General features: G+C 31.8%; 1 protein-coding gene across 4 annotated transcripts in view; it reads left to right on the top strand.

Annotated features, from left to right (window-relative positions):
• Positions 1-2,762: 2,762 nt before the first annotated feature.
• Positions 2,763-19,136, top strand: part of stj (voltage-dependent calcium channel subunit straightjacket) — a 617,416-nt gene continuing 601,042 nt past the window's right edge. For 3 of the 4 annotated variants that reach the window (XM_085809252.1, XM_085809253.1, XM_085809255.1), the window contains exon 1: positions 2,764-3,067. In XM_085809252.1, the coding sequence (XP_085665378.1) occupies positions 2,895-3,067 (173 nt within the window). In that variant the 5' untranslated portion in view covers positions 2,764-2,894. Of the gene's footprint in view, positions 3,068-19,136 lie in introns of all 4 variants that reach the window. The other variant, XM_085809254.1, reaches the window with a different exon arrangement.

Genomic DNA, 19,136 nt, shown 5'->3' on the forward strand with positions numbered 1-19,136 from the left:
AAGTAGAAAAACCTTATATCGTCTTCCACTCTTCTTTATTCCTCCGTCAGAATCGAATAGGTTAAGGTTGTTTCACTGTTATGCTACCATTGCTGCAGAGTAAACGACTTTACAGGCGTTTTAAGCTGGCGAGACGTTTATGCAACAATGCATATTTATGCAGTTTTCCTTATGAGTGTACAACAACATTAAAACAAAGTATGGTTTATCTACCTGTGCGCAGTACTTTTATTATTCTGTAACTTGTATTACTTTAATATGTGGTATATTTTCAGAAATATTTCGCATTTCGTCTGTTTCATTTTTCAATTAAAGGAAAGCTTTAGGGCTTTCCTTTAATTGAACTCTTCCCTGTTTTATGAAATTCATTACATGGGTTCTAAATTAATATAGCGTTTTAAAATTAAATATAAAATATAAATTAATTTAGTGTCTTGAAGCATAAAATATAATTTTCTTAGTACTGGTCAGTGAATTTTAAATCAATGAGAAAATACATTTCACGGTAAAGAGATTTTTGAAATATTTGGAATTAAGATCATATGTTAGAAATTCAAGTTACTAGAGGTCCCGAGGAGATTAAGAAAAAGAAATCTTGAATAATACAGTTCATTTCTTTCATGACTTTACCGGGTGACGAACGCGGAACCTTCGCGTGATGGAATAATATGCGCTAACGTTTGCATGGCAAAATCACAGGGTAGAGATGCCTCTATTCTTTATGGAACATTTGCATTGCAACATCACAGTAGAGATTCTTCATTTCTTTACAGAATACGATTTTGAAAATAAACTCAGCTTATAATTTGTTATTATGGACATTAAGTGGGAATAAAAAGTACTGATGGGCAAATGAGAATTAGGTACATTAATCAATATGTTGTGACTTACCTCAGTTGTCCGAATGTAACATAAAATCACGTCGATGTATTTTATAATGTTCTACAGCACAAAGGCTGCGACTGTCGTTGGCTTAGGTCATGAAGATTAGTGACAGTATTTATTTGCTCATTTCAGGCTCAGAGTTGAAGGAGAATATTCCAGAGGATGGATCCGAGGTTCTTCCAACTTCTTTTCCTAGCATCAGACTCTCGAGAGATCTTCGATAAGACAGTAATATTTCACCCCACCTAAAAAAGCTGTGCATTTATAAAGATCCTCTTATTCTCTGATATTACAGACCTGGCAGCTGAATCTTCTACAATCATGCCAACGAACGGCTTAGAAATGATATGAATAGCTTGTTTCTTCAAGTACACAATAGTTATTATACATCATTGTCTAACCAAAGACGTAAGCAGGAAAGAGACCGTATGCTGTAGATACTAGCTGAAACAGAAACTTTTGCACTTTCTTTTTTTTATCGAATATCAGAGAAATCATGCAGACCTCTTCCTTGAGAAATACTATCCCAAACATTTTGTAAACATACCAACTAGTTTTTCTTCAGATTTTGCTTCAGGTGATATTTTTACCAAGAGATTTCTAAAGCTGTGCCATTGAAATATTCAATGGTGTTTGGCTGGCTGAAAGTAACCTTTTGTAACTGAAAGACGCTTGTAATAACTCTATGGCGCATGTGCAACTGCATAGCCATTGGCGTTCCAGAGTCATTATTAGTTGATCCCAAACTGAGTGTCAGATTAATTTTGGGGGCTAGCATTAAGATCGAGCTTTATTTCTCACACTTACCTGGATCAAGAAATAATCTTGAACCAGGCGATTAGTAGGAAGAATAGAAAGAGAATTCAATTCCCAACTACAAACCTTTTCCTTAAATTTGTTATTTTTCTTCCTTTATTTTATATTTTGCTCTGTAAGTAATGCATTCGCATATTTATTGTTCTCCGGTACACGAAATTTGCCCATGAACACATTTGTACTGAAAATTCAGTTGTTCACTTAGTGGTAAGTTCTGGCTTCGTAATTAGCTTTGAATTTTGCACAACTGTGTAATTATTAATGATCAAGCGTTTAAGCGTATGACAAAAAATACCATGGATTAGTCATATTACATGCACATTTTATGCTATAATTAAATATGCAAACATATGTGAAAGAATGTTTTAAGAATTACTTGTTTGTCTGTTAATTAAATATTAAATTTCTAAAAAAAGCTTTTTTCTGAATGATTTAAATGTTTTGGGCAGTTTTATCTTTAAGTCGGAACAATATTACCAGATGGAAGAAGATTGCGCGCAAGCAGGAACAGACTGAATAATCTTTTAAATTCTTTTATTATTATTTCTCATGTTCATATATAAAGAGTGTTCAGAAGAAGATTTAGATATACAGTTATTAAATACGTTTAAAGAATTTTGTCTCTCGTTTAACTCCCAGTTGCAGATAATATGCTGTTTGAGAAACGTGTAAAAATCTTTTTCCTCATAAAAGTTATAAAGAATTTGAATTATTATGCGTAAAAGTCTTAAATGATTGCATATTAAGGAAGTCTTCATATCTGCAAGAATTATATATTTTTTAATAAAGAAATTCTTCCATAATAACATTCCTAATTTTCAAGTTGAAGTTTTTCATCGGCTTGAGGCAGGTAAGTTGATTACGTAATATGCCTGGATTTTTCTACCTGTGTTTAGCGATGAAACCTCTTACGGACAGATGGTGATCCTGCGATGACGTCAGTATATTGACGTCACCTTGTCTGTCGCGGCCGATACGAATACGGGTGAGCCAATGGGAACCGCCACGCCGTGTCTAGAATCGATATTGGGCCACGTGATGAGAAAGCGCCAATAGTGGTAGAGCGCGATCCTCTGCGTATCTAGGAAACGAAGACCTTACCTCCAGAATGGTTTTTGTCAGGGTAGCTCTTAGCTGAGCTCTCTCGCTACTTTGTCCAAAAGGACAGGCACCCATGTGACCGAAAAAGAACCATGGAACCAGCTCCGTGTAGGAGACCACGCAAAATAGGACCACCTGACCTCCTACCTGCGTCAAGTCACCTGCCCCTAAGGGCTTTTTTGCTGGCTCTACTGTCTCTACTATCGCTTTTTCAGCCGAGTTGCCCTACAGTTTCCGTAAATGAACTACAAATAGTGGCTGAACAGTAAGTGTGCATTTTGTTTAATTTTTTGTTTATTTATTTGCTTCTTCTGCATCTATAGAAACATCAGCTGTATTCTGAATCGAGTGCATGTTGTCACAACACATGCTACGTCATTGTTTATTCATACAGGTGTGCTTCACGCTAAAACGTGTGCATGCTTCTGGTTGCTACAGATACTCCAATTTCTCAAGCTGCGCACTGCTCAAGATGCTTGCAAACTGCATGACATAGTTTAATTTGGGATTGTAATATTTTGTATATGTATAAGTGTATATTTTAGTATAGGAATGTAAAAAATGTAGTATTTAATACTTTAGATATGATTTTAAAAATATTTTAACAGCTCATGTTGATATTTCATGGAGTACATACAAAAGTAAAAAAGCAGAAATAATGAAGACGGCATACTATATATACAACTTCAAATTTATCGGAATAATTGTATAATTTGCGAAATTATAGATGTAAACAATAGCATTAATTTTACATAATTATAGGATTTACGATGTATTGTGAATTAAACTTATTTAAATTTTAAAGCGTCTGCAATGATCAGTTTAATTTTAATCTACACTTACCTTTATGTTAGAATATGCGTAAATATAAATGCATGAAATCTTTTTTTTATTCCATTCAAAATATTCATCACTAGTTATTTATTCGCATTAGTAAACCCATGCTCTATTCTAAATATTGTTATGTATCATTTAAATGATTACATAGTGCCGATAATAGAAAGATTAATAAACGATAATTCTACTTTGGATCAAAGTACTAACATTACGAATTTATAACGTTAATCGCCTTGCTTAAATTAAGGAACTGAAAAATATTTTCTGGAATTTTTTTTCAAATATGTATGTTAGACTTAGCAAATTATATGATATATTATATTACACAAATAATTTTGGCAAACTTGAAAAATATGAAATTCTTTTTTCTTGGTAAAAAAATACATTTCAAGAAAAATCTTGCTCGTTAGTTATTGCTCGTGTTTCTAAAATTTTTCTCATTCATTTTTATGTACTCCTTGTTTGTTTACTTCTTTTAATCTGACTGCATCATATTTCTAGAAATACAGTGTTACGCATTATTTCAGTTAAAAAATGCAAAATCCTTTATATTGCAAAAAAGGCGATATATATTTAATTGCGTGTTTGTCCAGAGAACTATGATTTAATATAAAACTGCTTATAGTACTTAAACTATGAAAATTGCAAGTGAAATTTCTCTGATCATTTTTATATTTTAAAAATCTTTCTTAGCAGCGAAAGCAGATTTCAATTAGAAAAAAATTACGTATAACTAATTATGTTTTTGATGTATTAGTATATGGCTATACATGCATATTAGAATTTAAAAAAAAATAAACGAGTTATGAAATATAATTATCCTAATGTGCTGTATAATTATGATGTTATCCACTTTATGAACGTATTATATTATATTTATTATATTTATTTTATAATGAGTTAATCCACTTTATGAACGCATAAATATCCGACAAGAATAACACCATACGTACTTGCCCAACTAGAACGTGATAAATGCGTAAACTTAAATATGATGGAATATCACATGCACCACACCTCAGAACACGCATTTCCCCCCGACAGGACTCGACCGGACAGGAAAGCCATCCCTCTGCACGCGAGTTCCTTTTAACGCTTGCCACTCATCGAGAAATGACGGGTATTAAGAAGAAGAGCTTAAAAGTAATTCACCGTTTCATGAAGGAGCAAAGGAATTTCAAGAAATCACAAACATAGGCGTAGGATACTTAAGTTTTCCTTAAGCATCTTGGCTAACATTTTCGTTTCATTTTTTACTATTTTTTATATACATCTCAAACCATTAACTCGAAGGAAGCATAGTAGTTTCTTGTGATGTACATTGATTGTGTTCAACTGCAAGAGTAACCCTTCTTCTAATAGAAAATTTTAATTACAGTAAATTATACAGAAGAGAGAGGATTTCAGCTTACGACTTCGTAAGAGTTTGGTGTTCAGAAAAAATTCTAAATTAAAATCGATAACTGTTTTTTGGTTACTATATATCTTTGATTTATTGGAAATATAGAAAAATTAATTATGATTTTTATTCGGTATTTTATATGTAACACAGCGAAGTCAATAAGGTAAATGCTTAGACCTGAAACAATCAACTTCAGGAATTGTAAAATTCTAACATTTGCAGAATTTTGAACATTATGGGCTCCATATATAACTAGCGAAAAAATTTTAAGATTCACAAGGAAACTTTTATTTCAATATTGAGAAATGGCATTAGTTCTTTATAAGTACTTAAAGAAAATGGTAGTAGAAAAGAATTGGGGAATAAGTTCATCATTCATCTTCTTATATTATAAATATCGCATTGTAATGGTAGACCAGTAAATGTTTTTAATGCTCCCACTATCTCTTTTCATTTCACTAATTAAATATCTGTGCCCAAGAATCTCTTGAACTCTGCTCAGGTATTTCTAACCGCCTCTAACTATAGTCTCTTTTGCTTGAACTTTGTTGCAGGAGGTGATTCATTTGTCTGCTATTTCCTTTTCAGGAAAGCATAATGTTCTAGAACTGCGAATAATTTGTTTCCTCTCACTACGTTATATATATATATATATATATGAGCATTAGCTCCAATGGTTTATCAAGATTTTATATAAAACACATTTCTGTATTTTTTTAAAAATAATTACTTCTGTAGTGTAGTGCGTCGTATAAATAATTTACACATGACTATGCGTGAGCAGTTTAGATAGCAATAAACTTCTCAAACTATACTTTTGTAATGAAGAATATTATATGTTCTGCTTACATTCCAGTATATATTGGTATTTTTAAACTACTATTGCTCCGTTTTTAGCATTCGTTCTGCATAACGTAAATTATTTAACTTAAAAACCCTTATTATTTATTTTTATTTCAACGAAAATTTTTTCTTTGCAAAACTTCTGTTAAGAAAGTGTTTTCAAACCTGCAAATTTAAGTATCTCAGTTATAAAGAATATACAAATCATTATAATTTTAAAAGCCTGTTACCAAAGTCAGATCTTATCTAGAGGACAGCAGGATGAAAATCAATAGATAGATACTGATAACTATTAGCCTTCCCCCAAAAGTTTCGGATTTTAAATTACAATTATACTTAGGAATTAATTTTCCACATCACACATTTTTGCCTATATGTTTAAAATCATGTCGCGAAAATTATCCTTAAGTGTGATTCAAGTAAAATGTAAGTTAATGTTGTTTTTATAGCAAATGTATTTGATACTTCTAATTTGTAATTTAGAGGCGTATGGAATCATGTCAGAAGTAGGGTATAAACTCTCGCATTATACATATTGAAAACGTTAACCTTATTTTGCAAAGTAAAAGATTATTTCTACTTGTCAATTGTGCATTTATAGGTAAAAGAGAAAGATATTTGCCACTGAGAAATTTTCAAACTCATGTGCGGTATATATATATTTTCTTCATTTCTCACAACACAGCGTAAAAGCCGTGTAAATGCAAAGCAAATGAATTTACTTTCCAATCATTCCAGAAAAGGTTTACAGAAGGAAAAGGAATTATATTCTTACGGGGACATAATTAAAATTGAAATTCAAGTAACACAGGCGTACAAAAATTTAAATTTCTATTTTTTAAAAAAATTATATAACATTTACAGTTTATTAAGATTGCTGATTTGTAAATAAAATTAATCTGTTCGCATCATGAAAACTTACTGAAATTTATTTTAGCCGGTTTTGATTAGGTTTTGTATTTACATAGATTTGTGAGTTAAATAGCGAAAACATTATGACTTCAGTATAGAATACTATGTAATATATGTCAACAGAAAATGCTTTATATGAGCAGGAAATCGCATGCAAATTTACATAAAATATTACAGTGCAATTGCTTGCATAAGAAAATTGCTCAGTCAAAGACATTGCACTGCTTTTATCTTTTGTTAGCAAAGCTACATTTTCGTGTTTTCTTCTACGTCCCTTATTTCGCGGTATAAGTCCCTGTATTTCGCGGTGCAGTATTCAGATAATGTGTAGGCAAATTAATATTCCCAACATCTTAATATCTTCTTTTCCATTTATGGCATTAATATTTTCTAGGGAAATATTTAAATGTGAATTGAAAAAAATTATAGTTAAATTCACTTCCAAATATAACAAAAAAGCTATTTAAACTTTTGGAGGATATATAACTGGCCACCTATTTAGAGACTTTATTACTACCAAAAACTTACTAATGATTTCCGTTTAGGCAATCCGAGCTGCCATTTAAGCATACTTTATGACTAGCTCAAACGTTGTATTTAGCATTCATTTTATAGTGATTGGTCAGACGAAAATGCGTTCTTTCAGTTTGGCTGGAAAGGGGATAACAATTTTTACAGAGGTGTGTAAAAGCAATAATGCGTTTTTAGCAATGTCATCAGAAAATATTTTATAGATTCATTTCAATCTGGAAGATTTCGTTTTTAATATTAGCAAGATTCGGACGTGAAGTGAGTTTTGCTGCCACGTTGAAGGGATTTTCGTAAAGGCCTCTGTTTTAGTTGTTTCCTCGAGCCGTATATTTTGCTATACTATCCTGCTCACGTATTGAATACGGGAAAATAATATAAAAAGCTCGGTGGCCAGGAATCACGTACGATACTCAACAAATTGTCTTTTCTTCCCCATTGTATTTTATATGCATGAGCACTGATTCGAACTTTAATAAATTTACTAGAGATGTGCATAATGGCTAGCAGATTTGGATGCCTACCTTTCCTTATTGGCTTTTACGAGTCACTAAAGAGCTTAAAAATTTATAATTTATACAAAATTAGCATTTAGTTTGTAATGTTTTGTTTATGTCTAAATTAATTTGTTATGTCTTTATGATTAATTCAAATAGTGAATTATAATTGGAGCAAGCAAAATGTTATGTTCAACTATGCGAAAAAATGTTTAAATATTTCACAATTCTTAATGCCTCTTTTGAACTTAGAACAGCAAATGACAGATAATAAGAGCAGTTAAAATTTTCAAAAGAGCACTTTAATCGCGAGCTGTGTAATTATAAGAAGTAGCTAATTCTAATCATCGAAATTTACGATCTCTCACCAGAATTGTTTTCAAAAGTATTTAAAAAAATAACTATAGCCTGACCTGGACGCACAAAAGATAAAGGAAACAATGTATTTTAACCTCATTCAGCCACGTTCACACCGCAAAAAGAGAGATTCTAGAATTAAAGAAGAACATCAGTATAATTTTCAGATCACAGCTTTTCTCTCATTCTTTGACTTCAAATCCCATAAAATGTTCAACCATTGCATTGCACTCACAATCCTTTAGAAAATAAAATGTGGGATACAAACCTTTTTATAACTATTTGTGCTACAGATGTCGAATGACAAGGAAACGGAAATCGACAAATTGTAAGATCTGTTTCCTCAGCAAATGGAAGTTTCAATTGAAGAATACAGGAAGTTCTGAAAGCAGTTAAGATACTTTTAGCAAAGCTGCAGAATGCTTAAGAGATGTTTATCCTCTTCTTCTCTACTGATGAAGTAAATGAAAAAATGCAGAGTAATGATTCCATAGCTTTGTCAGAATCTTAGAAGCAACTGAGTAATATTGCTTCTCAGAAGAAAAATGGTGAGTCGTTATTCGCGATTCCGTAGTTTATGCTTTATTAGTGGAAAAGGAATTTAATTATTCATAAAAAACACTGACACAGCAATAAATCCTAAAACATTCAATTATTCAATAGAAAATTTAAAATATGTCTTTAAAAATGTTAAAGATCTGTATATTCTCGACTTTTTTAAAACAAATTTATTAGATATGACGAAAAACAGAGTGGCCATCTGAAGTGGAGCTGTTTACCGATCTTCTAAACACATTCTAATTGTTTAATGTTTGTGAAGCTGGGAAAAGGCCTGCAAAAATTATAAAAGGTGATGATGGAAAATTATTAATTCTGTTACTAGAAATGCAACAAGCAAGGTTTTTAGATATTTGTTTAGAATGCTCGCTAAACAATTGGCAGAATTCTCACGAATCTATGCAGAAAAATGTTAAAAAGTAAAACCTTAAGTTTAAGTATTTTCTTGGAAATTGAAAGCAATACCTCTGAAGCCAATGCTTAAGGAATTCAACTAGATGAAACATTGCTGTTATTTACTTTGATGATACACCTAATAAATGTGATTTAGTTTATAGTAATCATTTTAAAATGTTTCTTTAAATTAACAAAATGTGTGTTAAATAAACTAATAGTTTCGCTCAGATAATTAAGTTAAAATCGTTATTATAAATTAATTAATGATATATTAGTTTAAGTTTAGTATATCAGTTACCGTCAAAGACCAAAAGGAGTTTTAGTAAATTTAAATTGCACATATATTATTCAAATAATGAACTTGAAATTTGGATGAATCTTAACATTAAAAGTTGGCAAACTTTCGCTAACGTTCGCTTTTACTCATGTAAAAACATTTTTGAATAAAAAAAATGCAAATCCCTGAAATTCCCGTATTTCTACTTCAGAAAGTGGTAAACTTACGAAGGGATATTTGAGATACAACTTCATTTAAGGAGCCCGAACTTTAAGAGGTCCTTATTGTAGGACATGGTGTATATTTACTATTATTTTATACTGTTTTGTGGGAACCTTTAGCGTGGAAACCTTGGAATGCGAGGAGACTTGCGACTGTTAATTGGGCTAAACAGGTGTCACATGGTTTTCGAAATATTTTGAAATTAAGTATTCGTGAATTTTAAGACTGACCTCCCAAGTTTGTAGGTGCAATACTGTTAAGAAAGAAACTAAAATTTTTACAAATCACTTTGATAAAAAATGAAGACATTTAAGAATCGAAATTGTTGGAGATACTTTTAATACCCTGTAGAAATACTTTTAATAAAGAAAAGTATTTCTACAGGGCCGCCCAATCGGTAATGTGGCTAGCGACGCTGAATGCGGCACCGAAGAGCCCGGGTTAGAATCCCGGACAAGGTATGGATGTTTGTAAACGTATAGTGTCTGTGCGACATTGGGCACTCAAAATATGCGGCGAGTCGAAAAGTTTCGCAAGAGGTTTGTGGTAGAGGAGGAGGGGTGAGAGACACTTGCACCTGTCCTCGGGGGTGCATTTTTTTCAAAATTGGAGTAGAGAACTGAGCAAGGTCGGACTGCCACCTGCATGGAATTTAAAAGCTCTGGCCAACGACAGACGCAATCTTTTATTCCTATCCAGGATAATGATTCGCAGACTTCTTGTTCTGATTAAGACAAGTGAGATTAGTAACAACAACAGCATTCCCAGTGTGCTTGAAAACATTTCCTTAAATGCCTTAACACATAAGAAATTTAGGCATGGTTTTTATTAAAATGTTTGCATTTTAAACGGTTTTAATTTACGTTAACTATTTATAAATGCCAACGAGAAAGAAAACTATAGAAAAATGTAATTAACTGATACATAATAATACAGTGACTGTTATAAAGTTTAATTACTCAATTATTTCTTAAACTTACTCAAGAAATAATTGATTTATTAAAGGCATGTTTTCTTCTTTCATTGCAATGCATAGACGTATTACGAACGATTTTTGCCATCGATTTTGTTAATAACGTTTTAGTTCCCTTGAATGTTCTGGTTTATTCTTCTATGATGACTTATTTATCAGTGCTGTAGGAACGGGGCAATTTAATTTTCAATCGTATTATTTTGGTTGTAAAAGTATTTTCCGCTACAATTTTCCGTGATATCTCTCACCTTGAATATTTTATGTTAATAAATGAAACATTATCCTGTTTCTTTCAAAAAAAGACTGGATCTAACAACCCCAAAAAATTTAATTGTAATGTAATTCGAAACTGCGAATCTATACTATGGGATGGACGCAATATGTTGAAATACGAAATGAAAAAATATCCTTTCGCTTAGAAAATATGAGATTTTACTTTTTTTATGTTTTTCAGATGAAACAATCTAAAATAAAATCTTAAGTAAAAGTACCTTACCAGATTGCAAAAGGGCATTAAGAAGAACGTGGACACTACAATCTATGGTTTATTACAATATCTTGAAAGCATTCGGTAATGAGAACATTCGTATCGTATTTTACATTTCTCATTATCTCTTAAAAATAAATAAAATGATCTTTCAGAATTATGCTTCCTTATTTAAGTGTTTGACAATTTACGAGATGTGCAAAAAGTAACTTCTGAAACACGTTTTGTGATTTTATAAAGCTCAAGAATTTATGTGTTTTACTGCTGATTCCTGCAGAAAAATGCTTCCGTATCTTGAAAAAATATCCGTATCTTGAAAAATCTGTATCTTGAAAAATCTGGTTTGCAAATCGAAACACTAATTACTGTATTGTTGAAGCATTCCTAATGTATACTTCCCTTGAACCGTATATTGCCTGAATTTTAGAAAATATGCTACTCCGAAGGATCGCAAAATAGTCGAGACCAACAAAGTCTGACTATATTTTCCCCTTTTATACCGTAAATAATAAAGTATACCATAATTTGATAAGCAGTTCAAAGTTAAATCTGTTACTCTTCCGACCGACACAGCCATAGAATGGAAAACGTGCAAAACGAAAGACAGAATGGGACAGAAACCGTTTGAAAATTTCAACTAAACACTTTTTTTAAATAAACAGAAACATCAATGTGAACGTTTCTCCTTTCGATTTGCTTTAACATAACTACTCCTCAAACTCGGCAGAAAAAATGAAAGACGTTCGCAGCAACCATATTGGTATTTTTAGAAGGCTATAACACTATGCGTCGATAAGGAATAAAAATGTCTCGCTCTGTTGCTGCTTTCATTTTCATGCTTCGATACAGCCCAAATCGGAAGCCAAAGTCTGTTATTGTAAACATAGCAGTTCTCTTTTTTAAATTTCACAGTCATGGTTATTTAAATTTTTTAAGCATTTTTTCATCCTTTTGTAAAGTGAGAGTTAGCTGAAGTATGCTTACGTAATCTCATATTTACATACTTAACGCTAGCTACAACATTTATTTCAATATGAGATTATTTTCTTTTTCTCCGATCCTATTTGTAAGTATGTCTTTTTCTCACTTTGCAGATACATAAAGTGTTTAAGGTTTTCATGAATGACTATATGAAAGATGTTTATTTGGATGATGTTGTTCTTGTTCGAAATAAAGAACACACTTCAGCGCACACATTTAGTATTTTGAAACTGATTTTGTCTTTCCTTTGGACAATTACTATATGAAAATAAATTATTTTTTAATTTTACGATAAACAGTGTTAATAATAGAATGCGAATATCTTCGTATGTTATATGATTGCATTCTAATGCATGAAACTATGCAAGCTATAAAGATATTTTTCTCTCATAACCCTTTGATATGCTTGCAATAATACTCTTTTTGCCCTTATTAATACAATGTTTATGAAAATTTTACAATATCATAATATACTACAAAATTATCAAAATTATTTTTCCCAATAATACAGCCTGAATATTAGGAAGTTTAACTCAGCTTTCCCAAAACGATTATCTTGTCTATACGAATGTATATAATAAGTGGTATATACGAGTATGTACAGAGTAGCGTATGTATCGAGTGGTATAAATGAATGTATGTATCGAGGGGCTTTAAGCATATGTAGAAGACTTTACATGCCTTCAGTAAATTTCAAAAAGAAACTAAAATAATGATCGTTTTTAAAAATACATTTTATTCTGCTTCATAATACCATTTTATAAAGTATCTAAGAAATTTCAGATAAATATTTATTATTCAACACACATAACATCTCTTCTCAAAATGTTTCATATAAAGAAACATAAATTTCCGCATTTGAATTATCAAACCGTTTCGAACATTTCTCAAATCGGGCCTTTTGCATTACGGGCACGATATCAAAAGTTAAATTTTCTAATTTCAAAACCATTTTGGACTAAGAGTTGAAACTGTTCTGATAAACATTTTCAACTTGTGTTTTACATTGGAGGATTAAATAAATAAAAATTTCGCTTAAATTTCACTTCATGTAAAACGCGAGATTGATATTGCGAGCTTGCCTTACATAGACGAGAAAAACATGAATAACATTTTATTTCAAATACGGCAAACTTCACTAAGGAGAGAAGAAAAAGCAGAAAAGGTCGTATAACATCGATGTGGGAAAACAAAAAAAAAAAAAAAAAAAAAAAAAACTAAATGAAATTCTAGGTCAAAATAACTATCATTCTTATGTCTTAAATCTTACACTTACAGAAGTTGGATAGTTGCTTCTACACGGACACCCCTACTACAGCAAATAGCTCTGATACATTATGATTAAATCAAATTAATAATCCTATAAATGAAGTTACTAAGAAAACATAACAACTTGTTTTTTGTAATATATGTATGTTTGAATACTGATTATATGAAAACTATACAGATTTGTTTAGCACATTTTAATCCTAACAGAGAGCCGTGAAGGTTCTAGAATTAAGAAGCTCTTAGTGATAGTCCCTTTTACATGAATATTGCAAATGCAATACTTCTTCAGCAGATCTCAATTAAAAAGCATTATAAGGATTTATAATAAATATATTGTAACTCAAGATTCCGTGAATTAGTCGAAGATTTTAATAGGCTATAAAATATTCGTATGTCCAAAAAAAAAAAAAAAAAAAAAGAGCAAAACTTTATGGAGCATTATATATCTCTCTGCAATCTGTAACTGCGACTATTTAATTATATATTAATATAATTAAAGGTAACCGCAAATTAAGTTTGTCACAAAAGATTTAGAAGTTCGTATTCAACAAGATGGGTACAAAAATCTTTAATTACTCGCAATCCCTCTCTTTGTAAACATCAAGAATAAAATAGTACTGATCGTTAACAATATACTCATCAAATACACTCCTTCGGTAATAATATATATTCATCAAAATACATCTAAAAGTTTACTTAAATTTATTTATGCACTTCAACCACAATACTAAAGCAAAATGCGATAACTATAATCATGTTGATACTCTGCGCAGAACTGTCGAAACCATTTCATTACAAAGCCAAGGATTTTGTCAGTACTTCTGTAAAAGAAGATTCAGTTAATTTTTAAACATAAAATTTAAACTATTAAGAAAGAAGCTAATCACACAGATTTAATTTTGAGGAATTACACGAAAGCATAAAATAATGTGACTTCTAATTACGGTATCCAAGTTGAACGCCTTTGTGATTAAATTCTATTTGCTGCATCTAATACGAATTCATTTTGTGATTAATCTACTAGATTGTTTTATATTCATCTTCCAATGCTAATTGAGCTTCACAGAAAAATTAACGGCTCGAGTGTACGAATGAAATGTAGCTCGGAAGCTTCTGGTAAAAGTCTCTAAAGTTATAAGCTATATTTTAATTAACAAGTTATTTTCTTACATTAAATCTTTCCTGCATTTTTACTTTCCGCCAACTCCAACTGAAATGCAAGTTAGGAGAGTTAAAATAGCGAGAAATAAGTGATAGAGTATTGGTAACTTACACTATAATTGCTGTAATTCTGATTCTACCCGCCATAGTGATGAGTGTATGTCTGTAACTTATGTCACTTGTCTGACAGTTACATCAGAACAATACACAAAATTCTTCGTAGCAAGGAGTGAAAGATTGCGCTTGTCGTTGGCAAGAGCCCTGAGCTCCATACAGGTGATAGTTCGACTTTGCTCAGTTCCGCCCCCAGTTTTGAGGGACAGCAGCCCGGAGGGGGACGGTTCCGAAAGTATCCAACCCCTCTTCCCTACCACAATCTCTCCACAGGACTTTCGGCTCGCGGCATATTTTGAGTGCTCCATGGCCTCAGAGACACTATACATTTACAAACATTCCTGCCTTCTCCGGAATTTGAGCCCGGGCCCTTAGGTATCACTGTCCCGATTGGGAGGCTGCTATAGTGATGTGATGACTGCTAATGAGTTTAGCTTTCACTGGTAGTTACATTAGAAGATGGGCTGATATAGAAGCCAGACACTCAGCCTTTAGTTTAGCATTTGCTTTGTAGTAACTGAATTACTTTTATATTCTTAGGCCGCAAGAGGGTGTTTAATTTCTGTTAGGCGACTTGTGCCGCCGAGCCGGTATAGTGGTTAGTGATGCTGACTGCCGTACCGATGGATCAGATCCTAGAGAAGGCATGGGTGTTTGTAAGCGTATAGTGTCTGTGCGGCATGGAGGCACTCAAAATACAAGGCTAGCCGGAAGTTGTCTCGAGTTGTTGTTGGTAAAAGAGGAGAGGTGGGATATCTTCTGACAACCTCTGGGGTATTTTCCCTCAAAATTGGAGCTAAACAAAACAGTTAGTACGCCGGGACTTACATGACCGATGAAAGGAGAAATTTTGATGTTCCACCCATTTCTACCTGTACCAGCTGAACCACTTGAAGTTTCTTAACATCAAAATGTAATATAAATAAATGCTGTAATTTTTTTACACTTGTTGTAATAATTTTGGGTCATTTAATTCTAGGTCAGAGATGAGACATGATTTCGGATGTTACTCTAGGAAGGATATCCAGAGTTTAGATTAAATATAATTAGGGTACAATGTTAATAAGCTTCCAACTGCATCGTCTTATACCTTCAAAATCTCCAGCAGTAGAATTTTATTTGCCTGTTTTGAAAAATACTGACACATTGTTTTAGGACAGCTAGGACATTTTTTTCCAAATAAAAAGAGGAACTTTCTTTTGCGGTGGGGGGGGGGACAGAGTAGAAAGGTATGAAGAGAATTTCGTCTACTTTTTCTTCATCTCCTACATTTCTCCAAAAGTATTTATTTTCTATGTCTCTCAAATATTACTGAAAAAAGAATGAGAATTCATTTTCGGCATTTCTCGAGAATTTTTTAAATAAAAGGTATTTTTTCACTCGACCTCAACAATGTCAGAAAAGGAAAATCACATGTATTTAAAAATTTTTTCCTCATATCTGACGAAGTTGTGAGAAAGACATAAGAACACCTGATGTTCTAATCAGAACATCTTATATTCTGAAACGCGATGCTAAGAATAGTGCATAAGACCTTATGTTCTAAAGCAATGGTCTCAAATTAGTGCTTTCTGGCTGCATGCGGTCCACTAAGCAATTTTACACGACCCGTCAATACATATCCTTTAAAGTAATTAGCACCTTTTTGGCAAGAATTTTAACGAAAACTTTTAAGATCTTAATAATTTGCAGTCACTTTGTAGAGGCATTAGGTTATTTCGAAGCAGTCGTGGAAAATGAGCAACGCCTTCGCCTTGACTTGAACCACGGGCCTCTCGAATACGCGCCGAGGGTGCTGACCACTACACTACGAAGGCATGCTAAGAAGGCGGAAAAATACCATATAAGTTTAACATCATTTTCATTGCCAAAAACGAAAGTGGGTATCGCATCAAATTAAAATATGGAGCTAATAAATTACCACTTTGATATAAATCTTATTCGAATATTTGAAGATACAGACTTGATTAAGTTTTATTCATATTTATCAAAAGATAAATAATCTTAGTTGCGAATTTTTGGAATTAGAACAATTGCTTAGTTTGGGAGAACATTTATATACGAACATTTTTCCCCGTAGTGAAAAATTAATAATTTCAAGAAAAGAACCTAATTGCCGATGAGCATCTGCAATACATGATGAGCATAGTTCTAGTAAATATTCTCCAAGGTTACAAACTTTATAAAAGTAACGCGTCATGAGGTACTGTAGCTAAAAGTTGTAGTAAGAAGTAAAGAAATTTGTAAAAACATATTTTTTTCTACAGGAATAGAAAAATAGAAACGTATTTTTTCTATATGAATAGAAAATAGAAATAATAAATAAAAGAAAAGGAACAGGTTGTCATTATTTATTCTCAAGTTTTGTCAAACTCGGGAAGTTTTCTTAATTTGTTTACTTTAAGTTAAAAGTAAATTATTTAGTCGTTAATTCAATATAGTAGAATTATTTAAAAAATGTCAGGCCAAAAATTTAATATTTAGCTGCGATTACGTCTGAATCACGAAGTATAGCCAACAGAAATTTCTGAAAAATACCAGCCTTTATATTTCAGATAACATATAAGTAAAAAATTTCATTTTAATTTAAATTATCATTACAGTTTATGTATGCCTTGGTAAATATTTAATACAAAAATGTGAAATCTAGTGAAAAATTTCATTTTGTTAAAAACAAAAAGGAATCGAGGAAGGTTTATTTTTTTAAAACTTATTCCAACCCGTCAGGTGCATTCAGCCTGCGTGCAAGTTGAGTTTGGGCCCACTGTTGTAAAAAATGCAAATTTGAGTGAAGAATCACATTACTTGACTCTTCCAGAAACAGTTTAAATGTAGTATTTTGATACTTAGCTGGTAAAATTACAGTATTTACATCTAATATAGTAGATTTTAAAGTGTACCAGAAGCGAAAGATCGAACACAGCAAATTAAATATGTTGTAATCTAGGCAGCAGGATAGAGCACCCAAGTAAAAGGTTTAAAATCCCCACTCCAGCCGCCTTCTGAACTGCGAAACATTTTTCACTTTCGAAGTTTAATTCTAATTCTGAGCTTAGGATATTAGTGAAAACGAGCGTTGAGTTTCTTTATTAAGAAAGGACTTAGAATCTGAGTAGCTTAGAAAGTCTGGCGCAAAATTATTTTCTCGGAGCTGTGTAATAAGAGGCTTGCAAAATAAGTACGTTTATAATAGAAACGCTTCTTAACTCAAACTATGTATATGTAAGGAAATATTACTATGCTGGATAACATTCTTCTTGGTCTATAAAACATATTTAGTATGAAATATTTTTCTTATTTCTTTTTCGACAGAAGATTATTTAAGCTCTTTAAAGTACATGCGCAACTGCATGTTAAAAAAAAATTCTGTTATGAGAATATATGCTAAGTTTCTTACTTGGCTTTAGCACAAAGTTTTAAGCATTACATAGAAAAGTGCGTAATTTCTTTCGAAATATCAAGGATACGGTTCTTAATTCAAAACATTTACTTGTTACCAGTTACACTTTTACGTATTATTGTATTGTTACAAAGAAATAGAACATGAAACCCATTTTAATTATAATATAATTAATAGAACATCATACATTTTAAAATGTTAATATTTGAATTAAAAACAATACTACAGTTAAAATAAGTTCGTGACAGTACATTTAAGTTTAATTAATAGTTAAAATTCATTTTGAGACCTTCCTTGATGCCTCGTTTTGTGATTCAAATTATCGAAGATACGGTTCTTATTTCAAAATAATTACTTGTTACAAATTATGTGTTTACTTTTTACTCAGTCATTACAATGAAATATAACGCAACACACATCTTAACTGTAATATAATTAATAGAACAGCATACATTTCAAAACGTTTATATTTAAATTAAAAATAATACTAAGGGTAAAATAACTTTGCGACATTTCATTTAACTAACAGTTAAAATTTATTTCCAGACTTTCCTTTAAGCAGTGGTTCAGCTTAGAAGTTTATGCATATTCGGTAACAAGCTGTGGAGCTTAAATTGAGAGGAAGAATCAGAATCAGCAGGACTTTCAGTAGAAACCTGGCTGCCGCTGCCTATCCTGCTTATTTAAAGCAACTTTTCCACTAAACTTGAATGCTTGACATTTGGAGAGGATTTTGATAAGCATGAACTTCAAGAGAGTTTACTTTGTTCGAGCCAATTGATATTTGAGGCTTCGTGTAGGAGTAAGGGTGTTGTAACTAGTTAATTTATCATACATGCTAGTCTATAGCTGTAAGTCAAGAAGACTCGAATTTTTTATTGTATAATTTTATGTTAACTTCCCAGAGGTGAGAAAATAACGTTAAAAGTTAGCTTTTACATTTTGCGTTACATTTTGTTTACGCAATACATTTAGCGAAGGGGCATCTCGTCTTCAGAGTAAAGGTCATGTTTATGGATATATATATATATATATACTATATTGCATTCTAAATCTTAAAATTGAGATTTTTCAAGCAGCGCCTCAATTTAAAGGATGACTCATGATTCAGATATTTGTC

Source organism: Stegodyphus dumicola, chromosome X2, assembly GCF_044657685.1.
Source record: "Stegodyphus dumicola isolate Sdum_Otavi_A_Nest chromosome X2, ASM4465768v1".
Taxonomy (NCBI): Eukaryota; Metazoa; Arthropoda; class Arachnida; order Araneae; family Eresidae; genus Stegodyphus; species Stegodyphus dumicola.